Source organism: Aythya fuligula, chromosome 3 (genome assembly GCF_009819795.1).
Source record: "Aythya fuligula isolate bAytFul2 chromosome 3, bAytFul2.pri, whole genome shotgun sequence".
Lineage (NCBI taxonomy): Eukaryota > Metazoa > Chordata > Aves > Anseriformes > Anatidae > Aythya > Aythya fuligula.
In genome coordinates this window covers 90,481,244-90,499,836 of record NC_045561.1, presented here as the reverse complement: position 1 = coordinate 90,499,836, position 18,593 = coordinate 90,481,244, and the positions used below count along the sequence as shown (strand labels likewise).

At 35.0% G+C, this 18,593-nt stretch overlaps 1 protein-coding gene across 1 annotated transcript in view; it reads right to left on the bottom strand.

Annotated features, from left to right (window-relative positions):
• The window catches only part of EYS (eyes shut homolog), an 836,985-nt gene extending 818,645 nt beyond the window's left edge, over positions 1–18,340 (bottom strand). The window contains exons 1-2 of the mRNA XM_032185496.1: positions 17,596–18,340; positions 15,384–15,497 (exon numbers count right to left, since the gene is read on the bottom strand). Of these exons, the coding sequence (XP_032041387.1) occupies positions 15,384–15,497; positions 17,596–18,340 (859 nt within the window). The remainder of the gene's footprint in view (positions 1–15,383; positions 15,498–17,595) is intronic.
• Between the last annotated feature and the right edge of the window lie 253 nt (positions 18,341–18,593).

Below are 18,593 nucleotides of genomic sequence, written 5' to 3'. Positions count from 1 at the left end.
TGAATTAAATTTCAGAAAGGGATTAAACACTTGTTGAATGTCCTTGGTATCAGTACTGCTTCACACTGCTTCTCATGTCCTTAGCATTTTCAGCCCATTATTCCATCAAATACAAATGAGAGTAGCTTGGCTTGTTTTCAGTCTTAATCCCTGCCTACAGTTTTGAAATGTTACATCCCACTTGGTTTGTCCTCCAATGTAATTTTTCCTAAATATGTAAACTGAAATATCCAGATTCTTAGATATTGCTTGCATGTCTGTTCTCTCATGGATTTTGTAGAATGTATGAACACTGATGGTGCCTCAACGAATCATCTATTATCCCCATTGTCATAATATTATGTGTTTATTGCTTAAATAAAAACAACTGTAGGCTCCGGTCTCTATAATAATGGGCTCATTTTCCTCTCTATTCATGGCAATTATGTGAAGTACTTGAGGAGAATATAGGCAAGAATTCTACTTCCATCCCACACACCCCTCTTCTCCCCTGCCCTCCAAGCTTCTTTGAATAGAAATATATATTCTCACATTGTTATTCAGAAAAGATCTATGATCATCCACTTGGAATTACAATTAGATAAACATTTTTGCATTTCTTACCATAATTGTTTTAAATAGAAAGTGAACTACATTCAGATTCAAATGAGCAGAGAGATTTGTAAAAAGAAAATTGTTATGAACAGCTATGGTTGGTGTCTGAAGAATACAATGAGACTAAGAAAGTGAAAGAAAAAAATTCATTGCTATGTATTGGTAAGCATACCATCTTTGGATGCTAGTACAAAACTGATGTAACACTGAAGCTATATTCCACCACTTAAAAACTTCTAAATTGCTGTCAACAAAATTTAACAATACTTAACTCGGTTTAAAACTAAAAGCTAAAAAAAAAATAAAATTATTTTTTCTCCAGAATTTTTACTTTTTCTGCTAAAGTTGCCTTTACTTCATTCAGAAACAACAGTAAGAGACTGTCTGCAGGGTGTTTGGAAGTGCTAAATATTCAGATAAATAACTAAGATTAAAATAAAATAATCTGGAACTTCTGGCTTATAAAAATTTTCACAGGATTAAAAATTTGACTCTATCAAACATGAACTATCTAACATGAACTATATAACTACTCTAAAAATATATATATTTTTTTGTTGTTTGTTTATTTCCTTTTAAAATGCATTTGCAATGCAAGATTATAAATGTGAAGCCACAGTCTTTAATTTTTATAAGACATGGAAAGCAAGAAAATACTGGTTATCAGAGAAACCATTTCTCTTTACCCAAAAATGTCTAAAAGAAAAGGGATGTCAACTTGATATAAATCAACCTCAATTATACTTCTGGTGAAATTAAGCTTGGCATAAAATATATTTAACTGAATAGAATATCTTCACTTAGACAAAACTTGTACTTTTCTTTCTTGTAACTTATGAATGTTTAGATGTATTTAAGTCTTCCAATAGTTTCTTAAAATATTCAGTATAGTATAGATTAGAAAAAAAAATCTACAGTAATAATTGACATCTTTGTAAAAAGCAGCTTTTGGATCATTGCTATCAGGTTTTTGTTTGGTTGTTTTTTTGACAAGGTTGATTTAACAAGAAATATCAGTTTTAAACTTTGTTCAAACCCAATTATTAATGTATCAGTTTACAACAAATTAGTAATGAAATTATTGACTGAAACTGATGGCACTGTAGGGCACGCAGTAGTGCATACAATCACTCTTTTTTTTTTTTCTTTATCTCAAAGTTATTATTTTCTGTCTTTTTTATTTTTAATAGTGATCTTACTCTCCCAACTGCAACATCAGGCATAAATTTTTAAGGAATTGTGAAATAGCTTATGGCCCTGATCCAGAAAAGCACTTAGGAAAGCATGTAACTGGGTCTAGTCATGTGCACATGCACTTATACCACCTGTACAAAGCTCTGTTCTTTCCTATATAAGTATATGTGAGCTTCAGTCAATAACAGAAGTACTGAGACACACAGTCTGTGTCTGCCCTACTTAGCTAAAGGAGGTTAGAGCCCATTTCTGGGGGGCCATGGAGAAGAAATGGCACAACATCTTGACAGCCAAGGGCAGTCAAGAAAATCCTGACCACATTAAAATGGAATTTAGCCCAAATTCAGAGGGACTCAAGATTTTTCCAGATTTTTTTTTTTTTAATTCTTCTTTATAGGCAGAGCTTGGGAAACACTGTGTCCCTATCCCCCACCCAAAAATAAAACAAACCAAAACAAACACAGAAAAACTTAACAACTCCGTACTTCTTTCTCATTCAAGCAGTAAAGACACCCAGCAGAAGAAATTATGTGGGTCTTCTTCAGTGTTGTTCAAAGGATAGATTAATTATCCTTTTTTTTGCTTTCTCTATCTTTTCACTTGTAAGAGGAAAAGCTGAAAAGTTATGTCCATCCTTGATATATATTTATAATGGTAAAGATTATAGTATAATCATCCGTGACATTAGCTTAGAAGAGGTAAAAGGTAATTAAGTTGGGGCACGACAGCTAAAGGCTAGGATTACATAAGGTTACAGCAAAGCCCTCTTCCCTCTGTGGATAAAAAGATTGCAGAAAACTGTATGTAGGAACAGGAGACTTCAGTTAAAACAAACAGAAAGAGAGAATTACTTCATCATTGCCTGTCTTTACTTTTTCAGACCTTCGTTTTTAATGGTATTCAAGTCATTAATGGACATTTCTTTTTACCTTTCACCATCTCAAATTGTAATAAAAACTGGGAAAATGTTGAAAGTGTAAAAGCTGACAAATGTTGAAAGAAATACAAAATATCACTTGTCAAGCATCAAGCAATTATTTTTTAAGAAAAAAACAAATCTGGACAAAAGATATTTCAAAAAGAAATAAAAGAATACTACTGTGTTAATTAATTAATTTGTTTATTTAATTACTAAGAAATCCAAGTAGTTACTGAAGAATTGTAGTTCTTCAGCGAAGGAGAAACACAAGCAAATATTCATTGAATGCAGCAGGTTGCAACCCTTTCTTAATTTCCTCTAGATACTGTATTGAGTCTGTACTTTTCATTTAGTCTTTTGTTTTATAACCTTTCCAAATGAGGATCCACCTATTCAACCCCCTATTCAACTTCTTCCTAGTTTTGACAAGTTGACAATGAAACAACCTTGTTGCGATGTGATATGATAACTGTTCGGCCTAGATTTGATTTTTTTTTTCCAGCCCATTGGTATTTCATGCCTCTATAAATTTAAGTGGCAAGAATTTTTCTTAAATTATTCTCAAAACAAAATAATATGCAATAAATGGCCACATAGATGTTTTACATGTGACAGATTGAGCCCTCTGTCTTCTTCTCAATATTGTTCTTGATGAAGCCTGATACTTTGTTGGCTTTTCTGCCTGTCACAGAACATTCAGCCAAAGATTTCAGAAATTTTTAAAATTCAAAGATGGCTAAGAGGATTAAGGGGACTGGAGCACCTTTTATAAGAAGAGAGGCTGAGAGAGCTGGAACTGAGAAAGAGAAGGCTCAGGCTCATCATACCCATGCACATAAATACCTTATGGGAAAGAAGGAAGAGAGGGAAATTCGTCTAAGTAGTCCATATTAACAGGACAAGAAACAAAACTGAACCAAATGGGCAAAACTGAAACATGAAATTATTTTTGGACACCCAAAAATACTTGTTTACCATAAGGGTGATCAAAAACTGGGACAGGTTGCACAAAGGTTGTGAAGTTCCCATCTGTGTACATATTCAAACCTTGACTGGGCGTAGTCTTATTCAGCCTTCTGTAGCTGACCCAGCTTGAGCAAAGGGTTTGTGAAACATGATCTCAAGTGTTCTGTTCTGAGATAAAGAATGCTGCGATTTTGTGATTCATTTCTTGAGTCATATCTGGAAACTCAGCATCATTTAAAGATTGTTTAAATCAATTTTTGTCTGGGTTTTCCATCATTTACTAATCTACACTGATGCTCATAATTCATTTTTTTTGCTTAGTTTTGTGCAGTCATCCCAGAGTTCTTCATTATTGGCATGATGGTTGACTACATGAAAGAGCATAATTTTATCTACAGACTTGGAATATCACTGTTAATTCCCTTCTCGAGATCGTTGTTGAAAATGCTAAATAAAATCAGTCACAGTGTCAGTCTTCAGGGAATGCATGACTGACTTCCCTCCATCGTGAAATAATGAACATAGACTTCTTACTATTCTTTAACTGGCTTTTAATCCTTTCTTCCAGTTACATAGCAACACTTTTTTTTTTCTTTTTTTTATTTTTCTTTTTTTTTTTTTTCTTTTTAACGTTTGAGTGGCTTTATTGAGGGCTTTATTGTAAGCCCAGATATATTATGAACACTGTATTTCTTTTATTCATATGCTTTATTGTGACCTCACAGAATTCCAAGAGATGAGTGAGGACCAGGAAGGTGGTTGTCCCCCTGTACTCATCTCTGGTGAGGCCACACCTCGAGTAACCGTGTTTAGTTTTGGGCCTCTCACTACAAGAAGGACATCAAGGCCCTGGAGCAAGACAAAAGAAGGGCTATGAAGCTGGTGAGAGGCCTGAAACACAAGTTCTGTGAGGAGTGGCTGAGGGAGCTGGTGTTGTTTAGTTAGCAGAAGAGGGGGCTCAGGGGAGACCTTATTGCTACAACTACCTGAAAGGAAGTTTTGGGAAGCTGGCGGTCAGCCTATTCTTGTAGATAACTAGTGATAGGATTAGAGGGAATGGCCTCAAGCTGCTCCTGAAGAGATTCAGTTTGGAAATTAGGAAACGTTTTTTCTTAGAAAGAGTAGTCAGGCATTGGAACGAGTTGCCCAGGGAGTCACTGTCCCTGGGGGTGTTGAAGGAAAGGTTGGGTGTGGTGCTTAGAGACATGGTTTAGTGGGTGACATTGGTAGTAGGGTAATGGTTGGACCAGATGATCTTGGAAGTCTTTTCCAACCTGAAAGATTCTATGATTTTATGGGGCAGGGTTTCCCTTTATGGAATCCATACTGACTCTTAATTACATCAATGTTTGTTGTGCATTCAATGGCCTTATTTTTATTTTTATTTTTATTTTTATTTTTATTTTTATTTTTATTTTTATTTTTATTTTTATTTTTATTTTTATTTTTATTTTTATTTTTATTTTATTTATTTATTTATTTTCACCAAATTATTTAAACTGATATTTTGATACTACAGGCAGTATTTAAGGCTCTGATATTTAACTAGATTGTCTGACTTATTTCCAAACCTTTATCCTGTTGCTAACCCTAAACCAATCGCTCCCTATAAAAAGTCACCATTTCTTACTTTTTCTTATTTTTTTCCCCAGCCCTTCTTTCCTTCAGTACTCAGAAGCTCAAACTCCTCTGTGCTTTCTAATCTATATTACTCTAATCTATATTACTGGCTCCTTCCATATCAGTACATTTATCCCTTACTACTGTTGGAAGTAATCCTCCATATCTTGTAACTCAGCACAAGACATAAAATGTCATCTCTTTCCTGACTTGTTACCCCCTATTTATTTTCCTACTAGTTTTTACTAACTGGAAACTTACTTTAGATATGTGTCATGACACAAATTTACTTTTCCCATACTTCTGCAGGCCTGTCACATTTCCTAGAGACTCTTGTTGCCAGCAGTACATGCTTTAAGCTATTCACAATCTCCAGTCATGTAAGGTCTGGTAGATAGGGAAGACATTGCTGAATCCGTGGATAAATCTGACCCTTCTATTCCACATCCATATTCCTCAACTGATGTGTCCATGGTTATGATTGCTCTGATGTGGATAGGCTATTATCCTTGTGTTTGAGGGCAAATTATATCTCATCTGCCATTATTGTGATTTTTAATTTATGCCCTTTGAAGTGGAGGGGATTACAGAAATTAAGTAAAAATTATCTTTTCAAGTCCACATTTAAGGGTGGGGTGTGGAGGGAAGGGTTGTCTATAGTATCATTTACAGCTGGGAACTTAAAATGAAATTTTAAAACTAGAATCCTAAAATATGCTTTTAGCTAATAATATATTTTTGGCTAGTATGGAAAATTTTGTATGACTTTAATTGCATAAAAATTCATAAACATTTACATCACGTTAGACATTCTGCTAAAAGTCCTTGATAATGATAACTGAATAGTATCTTTGAAGAGATTCACTTTTGCTCGCCAAGGATCTGCCTGAGAAAACAGATGGTCTCAGAGGATAATCTCTTTCCATCCTTACTTATGTAAGTCTGAGTCAGTGTCATATAACCAGGGAACACAAACAAGCATTTGATATTATGTATTATATCAGAGATATGTAAGATATAGATTAGGTAACTACAGCACTTAGAGTTTCAAGTTGCAGATATTAAAAGATAATTTCAGCCAGATAGCAGACCTTTTTCTTTATTTGTACTTCAAATAAACAGTGCTAACAGACGACTGATCAAGTGGAAAAGGTTGGAGATGTTTTTTTCAGCTAAAGAAAGAGTTTGAAGGCCAATGGGATTCCTAGCCTGCATCAGGAGGAATGTGGACTGAGGTGATCCTACCACTCAGCTCTGGTGAGGCCACACCTGGAATACTGTGTGCAGTTCTGGGCTCCCCAGTACAAGAGGCACGTAGAACCTCTAGAAAGGGTCCAGTGTAGAGCTATGAAGATGATTAAGAGATTGGAGATTTATGAGGAAAGACTAAGTGAGCTGGGGCTGTTTAGCCTAGAAATAAGGAGATTGAGAGGGGATCTTATCAACCTCTATAAATACCTGAGGGGACAATGTAAAGAGGATGGGGCCAAAACTCTTCCCTGTGGTGGCCAGTGGTAGGACAAGGAGTAATGAGTATAAATTGAACCACAGGAGGTTCATCGTCATATGAGGAAGAGGCTGCCCTGAGGGGCTGGGGAATCTCCTTCTTTGGAGATATTCAAAACCCACCTGGATGCGATTCTCTAGGTGACCCTGCTTGAGCAGAGGGGTTTGGATGAGATGGTCTCTGGAGGTCCCTTCCAACCTCAACCATTCTGTGATTCTGTGTGATTGTGTGAGCAAATTTAGAAGTCATAAAGAGGAGGGAATTATTCAGATATGTCAGTGCAATAGACATTCATACACTAAAGTTTCAGTCAGTTTAATTTTTAATAAATTTACAGGTTATTTCTAATTCAATGTTAAGTGCTACCAGTGTTTTTTGAGTGATAACATCTATAACAATGAGGCGTGTCTTTTTTTTTTTTTTTATCCACTACCTTTTGCAAGGCAATGTGCAGGCATTATTTTGTTTTCATTAAAGAACCATGAAACAATAATAAATGAATAGAAGTTGTGGCAATTTATGAATTACTAATGAATATCTCTAGTGAAGGACAGGAATCCAAAGAATGGAGAGACTGTGTCTGTAAGGAGCCTTGAAAGATTTAGTCAGATTTGCAGCCTGATAACACCTTGTAATGTTCTATCACATCATTTATTTCTGCAAAAATGGCAATGTAGTATGGAAACAAAGGGAGTTTAGGGGTTAGAATAATGAATTGTGGTACTTACTACAGTGGTAGTTCTGTAACCTCACAATGAACCCATTCATTTAGAGTGTATATTGCAATTGCTAAGTGATCTAATTTAGTTAAGTTTCAGTGAGAATTATCCAACTACTGAAAACCCAATCACATTTTAAAATAAACAGATTTAATTTAAAACAGAAGTAATAAAAAAGTTGTTCAGTTAGAAATTTGTTGTGAAGTATATTAAGAGTCATGTAGGGAAAAAAAACAAAACACCTTCCCTGAAGAACATGGCAGACAATTATTCATCTGAAAGAAGATGATACCAGGAATTTACTTTATCCTGAACCAAACTGGTGCATCAGTTATTATAAATAACATAAATGGTTGTTTATCTGCTTTCATAAAATGTATCAGTTACATGCTGTTGTGTTCTGTGTACACTAACTTATAGCCTAAGTCTTGGCATTTAATGAATCACGAGATAGGTAAAAAATCTAATTTTAAAACCAAATTTTTAAGGTGACACTGCCCACCAATACTGATGAATAGCTTGCTTTCACAAAGACAAAAGAAATGATGAGGAAAAACACATTTTCTGAATTCAGCCATCTTTTGGTATTTTGCCATAGGTTTCACCGGCCAAACTGTTTACTTCATCATGGCTCAAGCATACCTTCCCAAAGAATCTTATAACCAACGTACTTAAAATCTACACCACCCACAAGTGTTTGCACATTGCCATCTATTTCAGAGTTATTTTAGTGTTAATAGTGTTGCTTTTCTTATAATAGCACAACTTCCATCTTTCACTGTACAACTAAGCATTGTTATTCATCTCGCAGCCAGTAATTGTCTCTCCCCTTCCCCCTGTTTTCAAAAATATTTGTTACAATGCATTTTGTTAAAAGCTTACTAGTTAGTATATTGGGTTATAGTGTCATTGAAATGTACAATTTACTCTCCAAGGTCTTGAATTTACATTTAAGGGGTTGGAAAGGTCACTGGAATTTGCCCTGACATAACTTTAATAATAAGGAAACTTGAGTGCAAGCTAGCTTATTCCTTTAAAGTGAGCAAAGGATCACTGAACTGCTCAGCATTTAATGTTGTTCTATTTAGTAGTTAACAATAAACTACAGGAAGGATACATGTCTGGTGTTATCCTAGAGTAATTATGTTTGTCCTACCATAAAGTACTGTCAGAGATTGCTTAATCATTATATTGAAACCGATTTATTACTCAATGATGTTTTTCTATTAATAAAAGGAATTCCTGCATTGTATGATGCAGGAAGCTTATTAAAAATCATAAGTTTTGAAAACTAGATTACTGAAGTGTGTAATAGAATCATGCCAGGAAAGTACATTTAAGAAAAACTTAAATCTGCTTGGTCAGAGAGAAACTAATTCATATTATTTGGTGCAGCTCCAACAGTCTTTGTTATGTATCTTTATTATTAGGTAAGATAGATTGATCTGTATCATGTCTGTAGAAGTAAATTATAGTTATTTGTATCAGATTTATCTAGCACAAGTTTAGACAGTTGCCTAAATTGCTTTAGCCTCAGCAAGTATATGAAAGTCCTATCAAATATTCTCTTCATCTAACTTAAAGGCACTTAGCTCTCAAAGTAAAATGTTCCTTTGTTGCTGAAGTAGTGTCTTCAAGGTCTCAGTTCCCTGCATCACCTCTCTTGAAATAGCAGCCCCTAGAAAACTTAAGGTTCCAATTAAGATACCCTAATTGAAAATGATTTAAATAAGATCTTATGAGCTCCCTGGTACTGAGTTAAATACAGTATTTAATAAGTATGTATCAGAGAATCAGGAGCTAGGATTTGCATGTTTATTTCATGTCTGAGTCACATGTGACTGACATATTACGGTCTCTGGCATGCGATAGGACTCACCTGGAGAAGAGCTGAGTCTCTTAATCATCAGATCAGTGAGGACAAGTATTACCTGATGAACACGAAAATAGTAGAGCAAAGCATCTACAGAATGGTAGTTGTGACAGAGGCTAAATATAGCAAAAGATGCTGAGGAAGACTAAAACCCTAACTTAAAATGTCTTTTTAATTTTTTTTTAAAGTTGGATTAATTTTTTTTAAAGTTGGATTAAAAGTAAATTATAAATGAAGGTGAAAAAAGGGTTGAGAAAAGCAACCTGGACTGAATTCTCATATAGAAAGCAGTTTATAAGAATACAATAAATATTGCTATGATACTTGAGAGAGATGAGAGATTCAAACTCTTATACTGAACATGCTGTTACAGATCTTACAGTACTGATGAAAGAAATATGAATATACATGAAATTACATGATTAAAAAACATAACTTCTTTTAAAATAAAAAATACAACATGCATTTTCTTCCTTAACATTAAAAGAATTACTGCCATTTGGTGTCCATTTATAAAAATGGCCAAAGGCATGGCCATACTTTCTCCACTCCGGTGACATTGAGCAGAGATAAGGGAATATTCTCAGGATGATTTTATAACTAAGGATCATCATCCTCATGATTGAAAGCTTTCTCTGAGTAAACTGTCATCCTTGACAAACTGTTTTATTAAACCATTGTCAGTTGAGAGAGAGAGAGTGAGAGTAAGAGTAAGAGCGAGAGAGAAAGACGGAGAAAGAGAGAGAGAGAGAGAGAGAGAGAGATTAAAATAGCCTGGAAAGACTTGCTCTCTAATTGGCCCTCTTCCCTGATCTCCTTTCATCCCTGTTGTTGTTGCCCTGCCTGTTCCCTAAAGAAATAATAAATAACAAATTCCATATAGGAGGAATATTTCTTCAGGCTGACTTTTGTCCTGACGTGACAGTGCAGTGGCTCAGAACCTGTCTGGTTAATACCTGGCATCCCTGATGCCAATTTAGCATCATCTCTAGGAATGGACCCCCTGTGGAGGGAGTGACATCACCACCTTCCCTCTCCCCATTATGTCACTGCCTGACAAACAATAACCCTTTGTGTCTGTGCATGTTTGGGGTGAAGGGAAGAGGAGTAGTTGGGGCAATGCCTGCCTATAGCTTGGAGAAAGAAGCAGGATGTGATATGAAAATGTGTAAAATTAACCTGGACCCTTGACTAATGGGGGAGAATCTTCCACCATGGATATCATGCTCCTCCCAAAAAGGACTTCAGGATACTGATGACTTGTGGCGACTCTTGTCCCCAGTCTTTGAAGAAGTTTGATGTGTTGATCTTGGGACCAAGAGGAACACTGAAAAGCTAAGCATAACACCCAAATAAAAAATAGGTACTAGGAAGGGTGTTTTTTTTTTTCCCCAATCTTTTGTTTGTTTGTTTGTTTGTTTGTTTTCTGGATATTATTAATAAGTCTTTACATTTTAAATTGGACTATAAGTGTTAGACAAATGGAATCATTAGCCTGTTAACATACTGACCACACAAACAATACATTTGTTCAGTCCATATATACATATATATCTTTTTATAATTATGACTTTTTTCACAGTACTCAGGCTGTAATTGACTGATTAAGCAGACCACTTTAAATTAAAGTACCTGGATGATGGAAGCTCTGAGTGGCTCCAAGCAAAGCCACCTCATTCATAATCATACTGTCTTTTGTCCCAAAAATGAAGATGGAATTCATCATGGCCTGTAAAGAGGCTAATTGGACCACTGGGGAAGACAGAAAATGTAGATTTCCCTTACAGGAATATGTGAAAAAAGCAACAATCTCAAGTGCTCAATAGAGGGTTGTTTTTTTTAATTATTTCTGTTACCTACCCTCTTCCCACCTAAGGAGTTAAAAGCCCCCCAGATTTAACAAAACATATTCAAGCAGAAAACTTCTGCTCTCAATCCACTAAACACTGTCCGTGGTAAATACACTACCATTATGGAGATAACTAAGATACTGCTATTTCTTGTTGGTTGTGAATGAGTCATTAATTTTTCTGTGCATCTTCAGAACGGTACCTCAAGATCTGTTAGAATTTCAGCTTCAGAAACATTCTGTTTATTAGAGGTTATATAAGAGACACCTCCTCTAGTGGAATCCAGGATTCAAGGATACTCCTTTCCCAGCTGTGGGAAGCCAGCCCCATTCACCCTGGAAGTCCTTCCCTTGCAGGTTGATGGATGCAGCTGCAGTGTTCCCATTCCAGGTTCAACCAGTGGAAAAGATGAACATGTAAGCTAGAGATACATGCAGAGATGACACACATGGAGAAAACACTAATGGCCTGACGCATAGACTGCCCAGAGAGAAGGCACTTTTAGCAATACCCATGTATAATAACACAACTCACATGAAACAAAAGCACAGAACATCAAATACCAGTCCTTCTCTCTGATTTACCGGGATTGAATCCAAACAGCTAAAATATGCACATCTATACTTTCTTGTTCACAAGGACATGGATATTCATGGATCCCTAGAATACCAGCACATGCCCTCAGCTCAGCTTATATCGATGCCCAGACCCCAGGCTTCCCACTCACCACCAAGTCCAGCACCATCTGCTAAAGAACTACACATGCGTGCATGCATGCACGCACACACACACACGTGTGTGCACACACACACACACCAGATTAAGGGAAAAGGACCAGTCCCCACAGTTGTTGGTGCTCAGACATGCTGGTTTTATCACCCTTCTTCCACTCTACAGGTGTTGATGCTGGGACCCTCTTTTGCTCCAGATGATGGCACTGGACACGGTGACCACCATCATCCAAGACCTGACTCCAGTCACTGAAAGAAAATTCACTCTCTACAGACACACACTCTTAATGAGTCCCTTCAGCTGCTGATCTTAAGACCCTCATTCACTCCAGCTGCTGGCACAACACAAGTCAGAGCTGTTATCACCAGCTGTCTAATTTTCATTGCAGACCCCATATTCAGTCACATTATTATCTCCTGTCACTGGTACCTAGACCTTAAAGTCTTCAGTCAGAGTTGACAGTGAGATTACATGGAAAGAAAATTAAGAAAGGATTATATAAGAAGATAGGATTGACTACAGTGATTAAATGCAGGAGTCAGACAAGTGTGCAGACTGGCAGCTGCTCTCATACTGCCTTTTTACCACCTTCATCCTTATATCCATCTTGTCTTCATCTCTCTCAGATATCCTTGCCCTAAACATTCCTTAATAAATTTAAGTGTGCAAATTTCATCATGGAGTATTCAATCATAAAGTAATGGCATGCCTAAGGTTAACTGCTTGTTACTGAAATATGTTTAAAATGTGCGTGAGGAAAGTTGTAAGAGCTCAGTGAATGAACTAAACAATCTATAAAAAATAAAAATCCATAGCTAACATGAATATATACTTTACCAGTCTAATAAGAGCATTTTATCATAGTGAATGCAACAACTTGGGTTAGGTAACCTTTACTTATTTTGAATAAATACTTGTAAATAATAATTGTAAATAATAAAATAACTTTATTGTAATTTTATTTACATCTTATCATCCTGCAGTGACAAAACCTTTTTGTATTTTCTTTCATACCATATTAACAGTTACTGCCAGTCTCTTACCTCATTCTGGAAAAAAAATACATTTATAAAAGTTTATAAATTCTTAAACATCATTTGCACAATCCTGTTTTTTTGTTTGTATTTTCTATTCTATTCCACCCAAAATAGATGAATGATTTTAATCTACTCAAACACTTAGAATAGCATTCTTAATGCTAATCTTGTATCAAGAATGCTATTCTAATCATTCTTGATACAGAATGCTATTCTTGATAAGAATGCTATTCTAAGCATTCTTGATACAAGATTCATAATTAGACAGCTCATCTTGTCTCAGAACACAGTACAGATACATTGGAATACCAATAATGCCACTTTTTATAATTTTTTGGGTGGGTAAATATTTTTGAAATTGCCTTAATACTGACAGAAAATTTTACATATTATTACAGAAAGAAATGTGAATTTAAAGAAAGCACACTGTTGAAAAATAATTAGAGAATGTTATTTTATATCGGTCAAATAGTTCTGATGCAAGGTATGCTGATGTACTACATCCCTATAACAGTGACAGCTGAAGTAAATTATATTACAACAGGGGAAAAAAAATCATTCATAGAATAAAATCATAGAATCATCTACGTTGTAAAAGACCTTCAGGATCATCATCAAATCCAACTACCAACCCAACCTACCAAGTCCCGTCACAAAACCATGTCCCTTAGTGCCTTGTCCACATTTCTTAAATAGCTCCAGGGATGAGGTCTACACCACTTCTCCGTGCAGCCTGACCACCCTGTCCATGAAGATATTCTTCCTAATATCCAATCTGAACCTCCCCTGGCATAATTTGGGACCATTTCCTCATGTCCTCTTGCTTGTCACCTGAGAAAAGAGAACCTCCTCATTCCTGAAATCCTGCCTTCTTGCTAGTGTGCTTAGAGAGAAGAAAGAATACTCCATGCTCTTTTAGCTACCGAGGGAATAAAAAGGCAGGTAATGCACAATCATAGTCTCATTTTCTTCTCAATCCTTGCCAGAAACCTGGAGTACAACACTTCAGTTACTGCTGCCATGTCACCATAGTTGAGTACATTGAACTATTTTCATGTCACTTTGGGTTCAGGTTTTCTGTATATGGAAGGGTGGTCCTTGTCTTCTTGCCTCAATCCCAATAGGCAAGGATCGCTTAGATGCAAAAGAATGTTTCAGCACAATTTGGGTGAAAGGGACAAAACTATTTAAAAAAAAAATAGACCATGCACGGGGAAAAAGTTGGTTGTAGAATACTTTACTCATGGATTCTGTGACTGTGAGTTTCCTCAGTTTCCTCCTTTGGAAAGAAAGGATTTTCTCAGAATGAGGCTGATCATGATCCCCTACACAGTGAAGGACAGGGGAGAGGAATATAAAAAGGAGCTACTAAAAATATAGAATTAGAAACATTTTTTTTTTTTTTTTGAGTCAACTAAAATGTAAACAGGAATGTTCATTTTTTTCATTAAGAAAATAAACAGTGGCACTGAAATTTACTCCCCTTTGCTTTTTTTTTTTTTTTTTTTTTTTTTTTTTTTTCTTCTGTGTTTTGCTCTACTTTTAATTTAATATCTCAATGTGATGAGTTTTTTATCTTCTGTGCTTTTCAGGGATAAGTAATGCTTCCATGAAAGAAACACTTTTTAGAGGTTTTGCTGTCCTTGGATATTCAAATGCTAGCTTTATATTTAGCTTTTTCTTAAAGAATGTTCTTCTGAGTATTGCTAGTTCTCTTATACCAGCTCAATAAATCTCTGCTGTGAAGTATAAGAATAAACAGTTTTAACTGCTATCACAACCTCCCAGAAAAAGTGTCTAAAATAGAATGGTTTTAGATACACTTTCTGATTTAAGCTATTATCATGAAATCATCTTATTTGTCAAATAAATCTTGCATAAACTGATTAACCTCTGAGTTGCATTTGTTGTTTTTTTTGAGAGACACACCACTTAATCGTGACATTATTGATTCTTTAAATTATTTTTATCTTACTTTTCTAGCACATCTCTTAAGAAGATATTGAAATTATGAATATATATCAATCATCCTAAATCATTGAGCAAGAACTGATCCTTGATTCTTGCAAACTCTGTATCTGAGAATCAGTGAGTTGGTGATTATGATCCTAATTTTGCTATATTACCAGCAAGAGGAAGGTCCTCATGGATGCGAACCATATATCAAAAACTGCTGTCATTTACACAAGTTTACTTTTAGTACTCAAGTCCTTTAAAATATTCACATGGAAGTCTGATTTCTTTATGTTACAAGACATTTTAAAAATCTGTGGAAATTACAAACCATGAAACAATCATCTAAAACAATTGTTTCAGTGAAGCAAAGGTTCACACCATTATGATAGCATAGGAAAAAAAAAGTGTTTTCTTACCTGTAAAGCCCTTGTCACATTCACAAAGAAAACTGTTTGGAGTAACATTGCTGCAGTTGCCACTGAGACATGTATGTGGCTGACACTGTCCAACTATTTCTGTACAATTTCTACCTATTTAAAAGAGATAATAAGAACACTGAAAATAAGTAAATATTTACTTTTTTTTTGTTTTTTTCCTTGAAATGTCAAATTCATATGTAAAATATAACATTTAATTTTATAGGTAGATGGTTAGATACTTGTGCTCATATCATTAGCATTCACCGAAATTACTGAAGTTCTAAAGTGAGGTATAAAGATGTTCTGCTGCTGTAATATGAACTCATTTACCATATAACTACAAATTCACATATAAATTAAAATCCAGAAATACTATTAGTACAGTAGGCATTTGTTTCTTTGTGACTTGAAAGTAGCTTACAGTTTCTTCCAGCATAAGACCAAAAGCTGTTTACATGTGGAGTCCAACTTTTGACTATTTTTTTCTTAATATGAAGCTTTCTGGGAATTACAGTTCTAATTATCAGTTTATATGCTATTAAAACATATGGATCTGAAAAAAATACATAATTTTGCTTGCCACTTGAATTGTTGCTATAACATCATTCACACTTGAGCAATTTTTCCACTTTCTAATACACTTTATGGGAGGTGCTTTTAGTTCTTGTACATTTCTGTAGTCATATCCATAATATATGATGGTTTAATCTCCTATTTTTTCTTGCTTATTTTTTCTTGCTTCAGTTTATTTACTGAACCAATAATGTCAGTGCAAAATGATGGCATTAGCCAACACTGTCTCATATATTCTAGCAGAATATTTTAAGCATTGCTTAATGATAGTGTTAAGCATGATGATTGGTTTTAACATAATTGCTTGAGAATCTTTCTATCAATTTAAATAACAGTACTATAAAGCTTTTTTAGATAAAAAAAAGGAAAATATGCTGCATCAATAATTTCTGCCATTGTTTTTCCACTATTTTTACCAAACCTTGAATAATTAAAAATATATTTTTCTTATAATACTGACATATTCATACCTGCATAATCTGCTATTTGCAAGTGCATTAGTAATCAAAATATTATGCAGTCTGTAAAGCAATTAAAAATAAATTACAGCAAACTTTATGCAACATAACTTTCATTTCTGTGTTCTGTGAACCTCACTCATTCATGACTCATCAATTGTGTTTCACAGTATAACATCACATTCATAAGAGCACAGAATTGCAATCCACCCAAGGAACATTGCTAGAATCCTTCTTCACGAAAAAATAAAGAGATACAACAATCCTTCTTTTGATAGAAATATTTATTTCTGGTACATCCTAAAGGACTCCTGAACTCCATTGTTCTGAACGTAGGAAAAACATACCCATACTTTCCTTCATCCACTTCTGTTCCTGCATGTAATCAAGACAGTGACTGGGTAAGAATGTATATAATCATGTTGTACTCTCTGGTATTCTGATCCTCAACACAGATTTAGTTCCTTCAGTGGGCTTTAGATAAATACTTCAATATTTCCTAGATAGAATTGTGTGTGTTTGTTTTGTTTTGTTTTCAATTTGTGAAATATTTAATCTGGTAACAAAAGTATTTTTAGCAAACTTACTTGGAAAAGAACTTAACAATAGAAAAGTGGAATTTTTTTTTCCTTGCATTTCAAATTAAATGCATGATTTTTCAATTGAAAACAGATTTCTTTAATGTAACTTCAAAGGTCTTTCAGCTGCAAAGGACATTTTTGTTGCAGGTTGAATTAAAAGTTTATTTCAACAAAACTGTTGATTGTCAGAATTTTGTTTTAAAAACTATTTGTGTATGGGCTGATTCCCAACTATTTATCTTATTTTGTGTAAAAACTTAATCTGCTGATCACGCAAGCAAAGATAATCGGTTATCTTTTTTACATACACAAGTCCTTACCTATGTCTTGTTCATAAGTGGGAAAGAAACACGATGAGGATTTATTTATTCTTTCCTCACAATGTACACACAAATGTAACCAAGTATGTTTCTTTGAACAACTGCATGGTCATATAAGAAACTACAGGTAAAAAGGACAGTGCAGGTGTGGTAGGGTCAATGGACAATCAAACTGTATAAAAACATTGTTAATAATGTGCTCACTGCATTATTTTGCATTAAGGAATGAATATATATATATGTAACAGTTATACATGGAGAGAAAAAAAAAAAATACCTGAAAATTTTGGAGGACAAGTGCATTCATATGATTCTCTGGTACCTTCTGACTTCTCAGTACATGAGGCATTGTTATAGCAAGGTTTAATGGAGCACATATGAAACTTCTGGCAGAATTTTCCAGAATACCGTGGGAAACAATGGCAAGTATATGCTTTTTCCCAAACATGGCTTAAACATCTTCCATGCCCAGAGCATAATGGTGCATTTGGAGACTGTTGGCAAAACTGCTGCTTTATGGTTACATTCAGACGAAGGCCCATCTTGCATAATGCTGGACCTCTCTTATGAAGCTCTGCAAAGTAATGAGTCCCAGCACCAAGCCAATTTGGGTCAACTTGGTGCAGTCCTCTTATCTGGCAAACAAAAATCCGCTGCTCTTGAAGAAAACCACTTTTAGGGCAATTAATAAATTCTTCCTTGGAGACGTTTACCAAATTCATTCCATATGACTGGAAGGATGGCTCAGAGGAGATGAAGAGACTATCACCTAATTGAAGCTGTAAGGGGCATATCTGAGGGACACTGAGATTTTTATCTTCCCTGGTAGTATTCTTATTCATTTTCCAGCATTCTGTATAAAAGTCTGAGCAGATGTTTTCCCTTGGTGTCCATTTTACTACAATGGGTTTTGGTTCCACTTGCCACTCAGCAACCATTTGCCTCTCACATATTATCTGCCCCTTTACAATGCAGAGTTGAAGAAAACACACTACCATGTGGACTGCTGATTTTGTAGTCATTGTTCCACCTGGAAAATGGGAATCTTGGTTCACACCTGCTTCATTACTGAAGATAGATTTAGAGAACTTTTTTCCTAAGTTGCTTCTGTATTTTCCTTCACAGCCTAGGAATTCAAATGGAGAAAAACATTTCTGTGTTCACACTAAATACAGTCAAAGCCTCATTAAATTTATATATACAATAAAACAGGATGTACATCTAATTATACTACACTAATATAGTTAAAGCCAGACTTCTTTTTCTGATCCCACT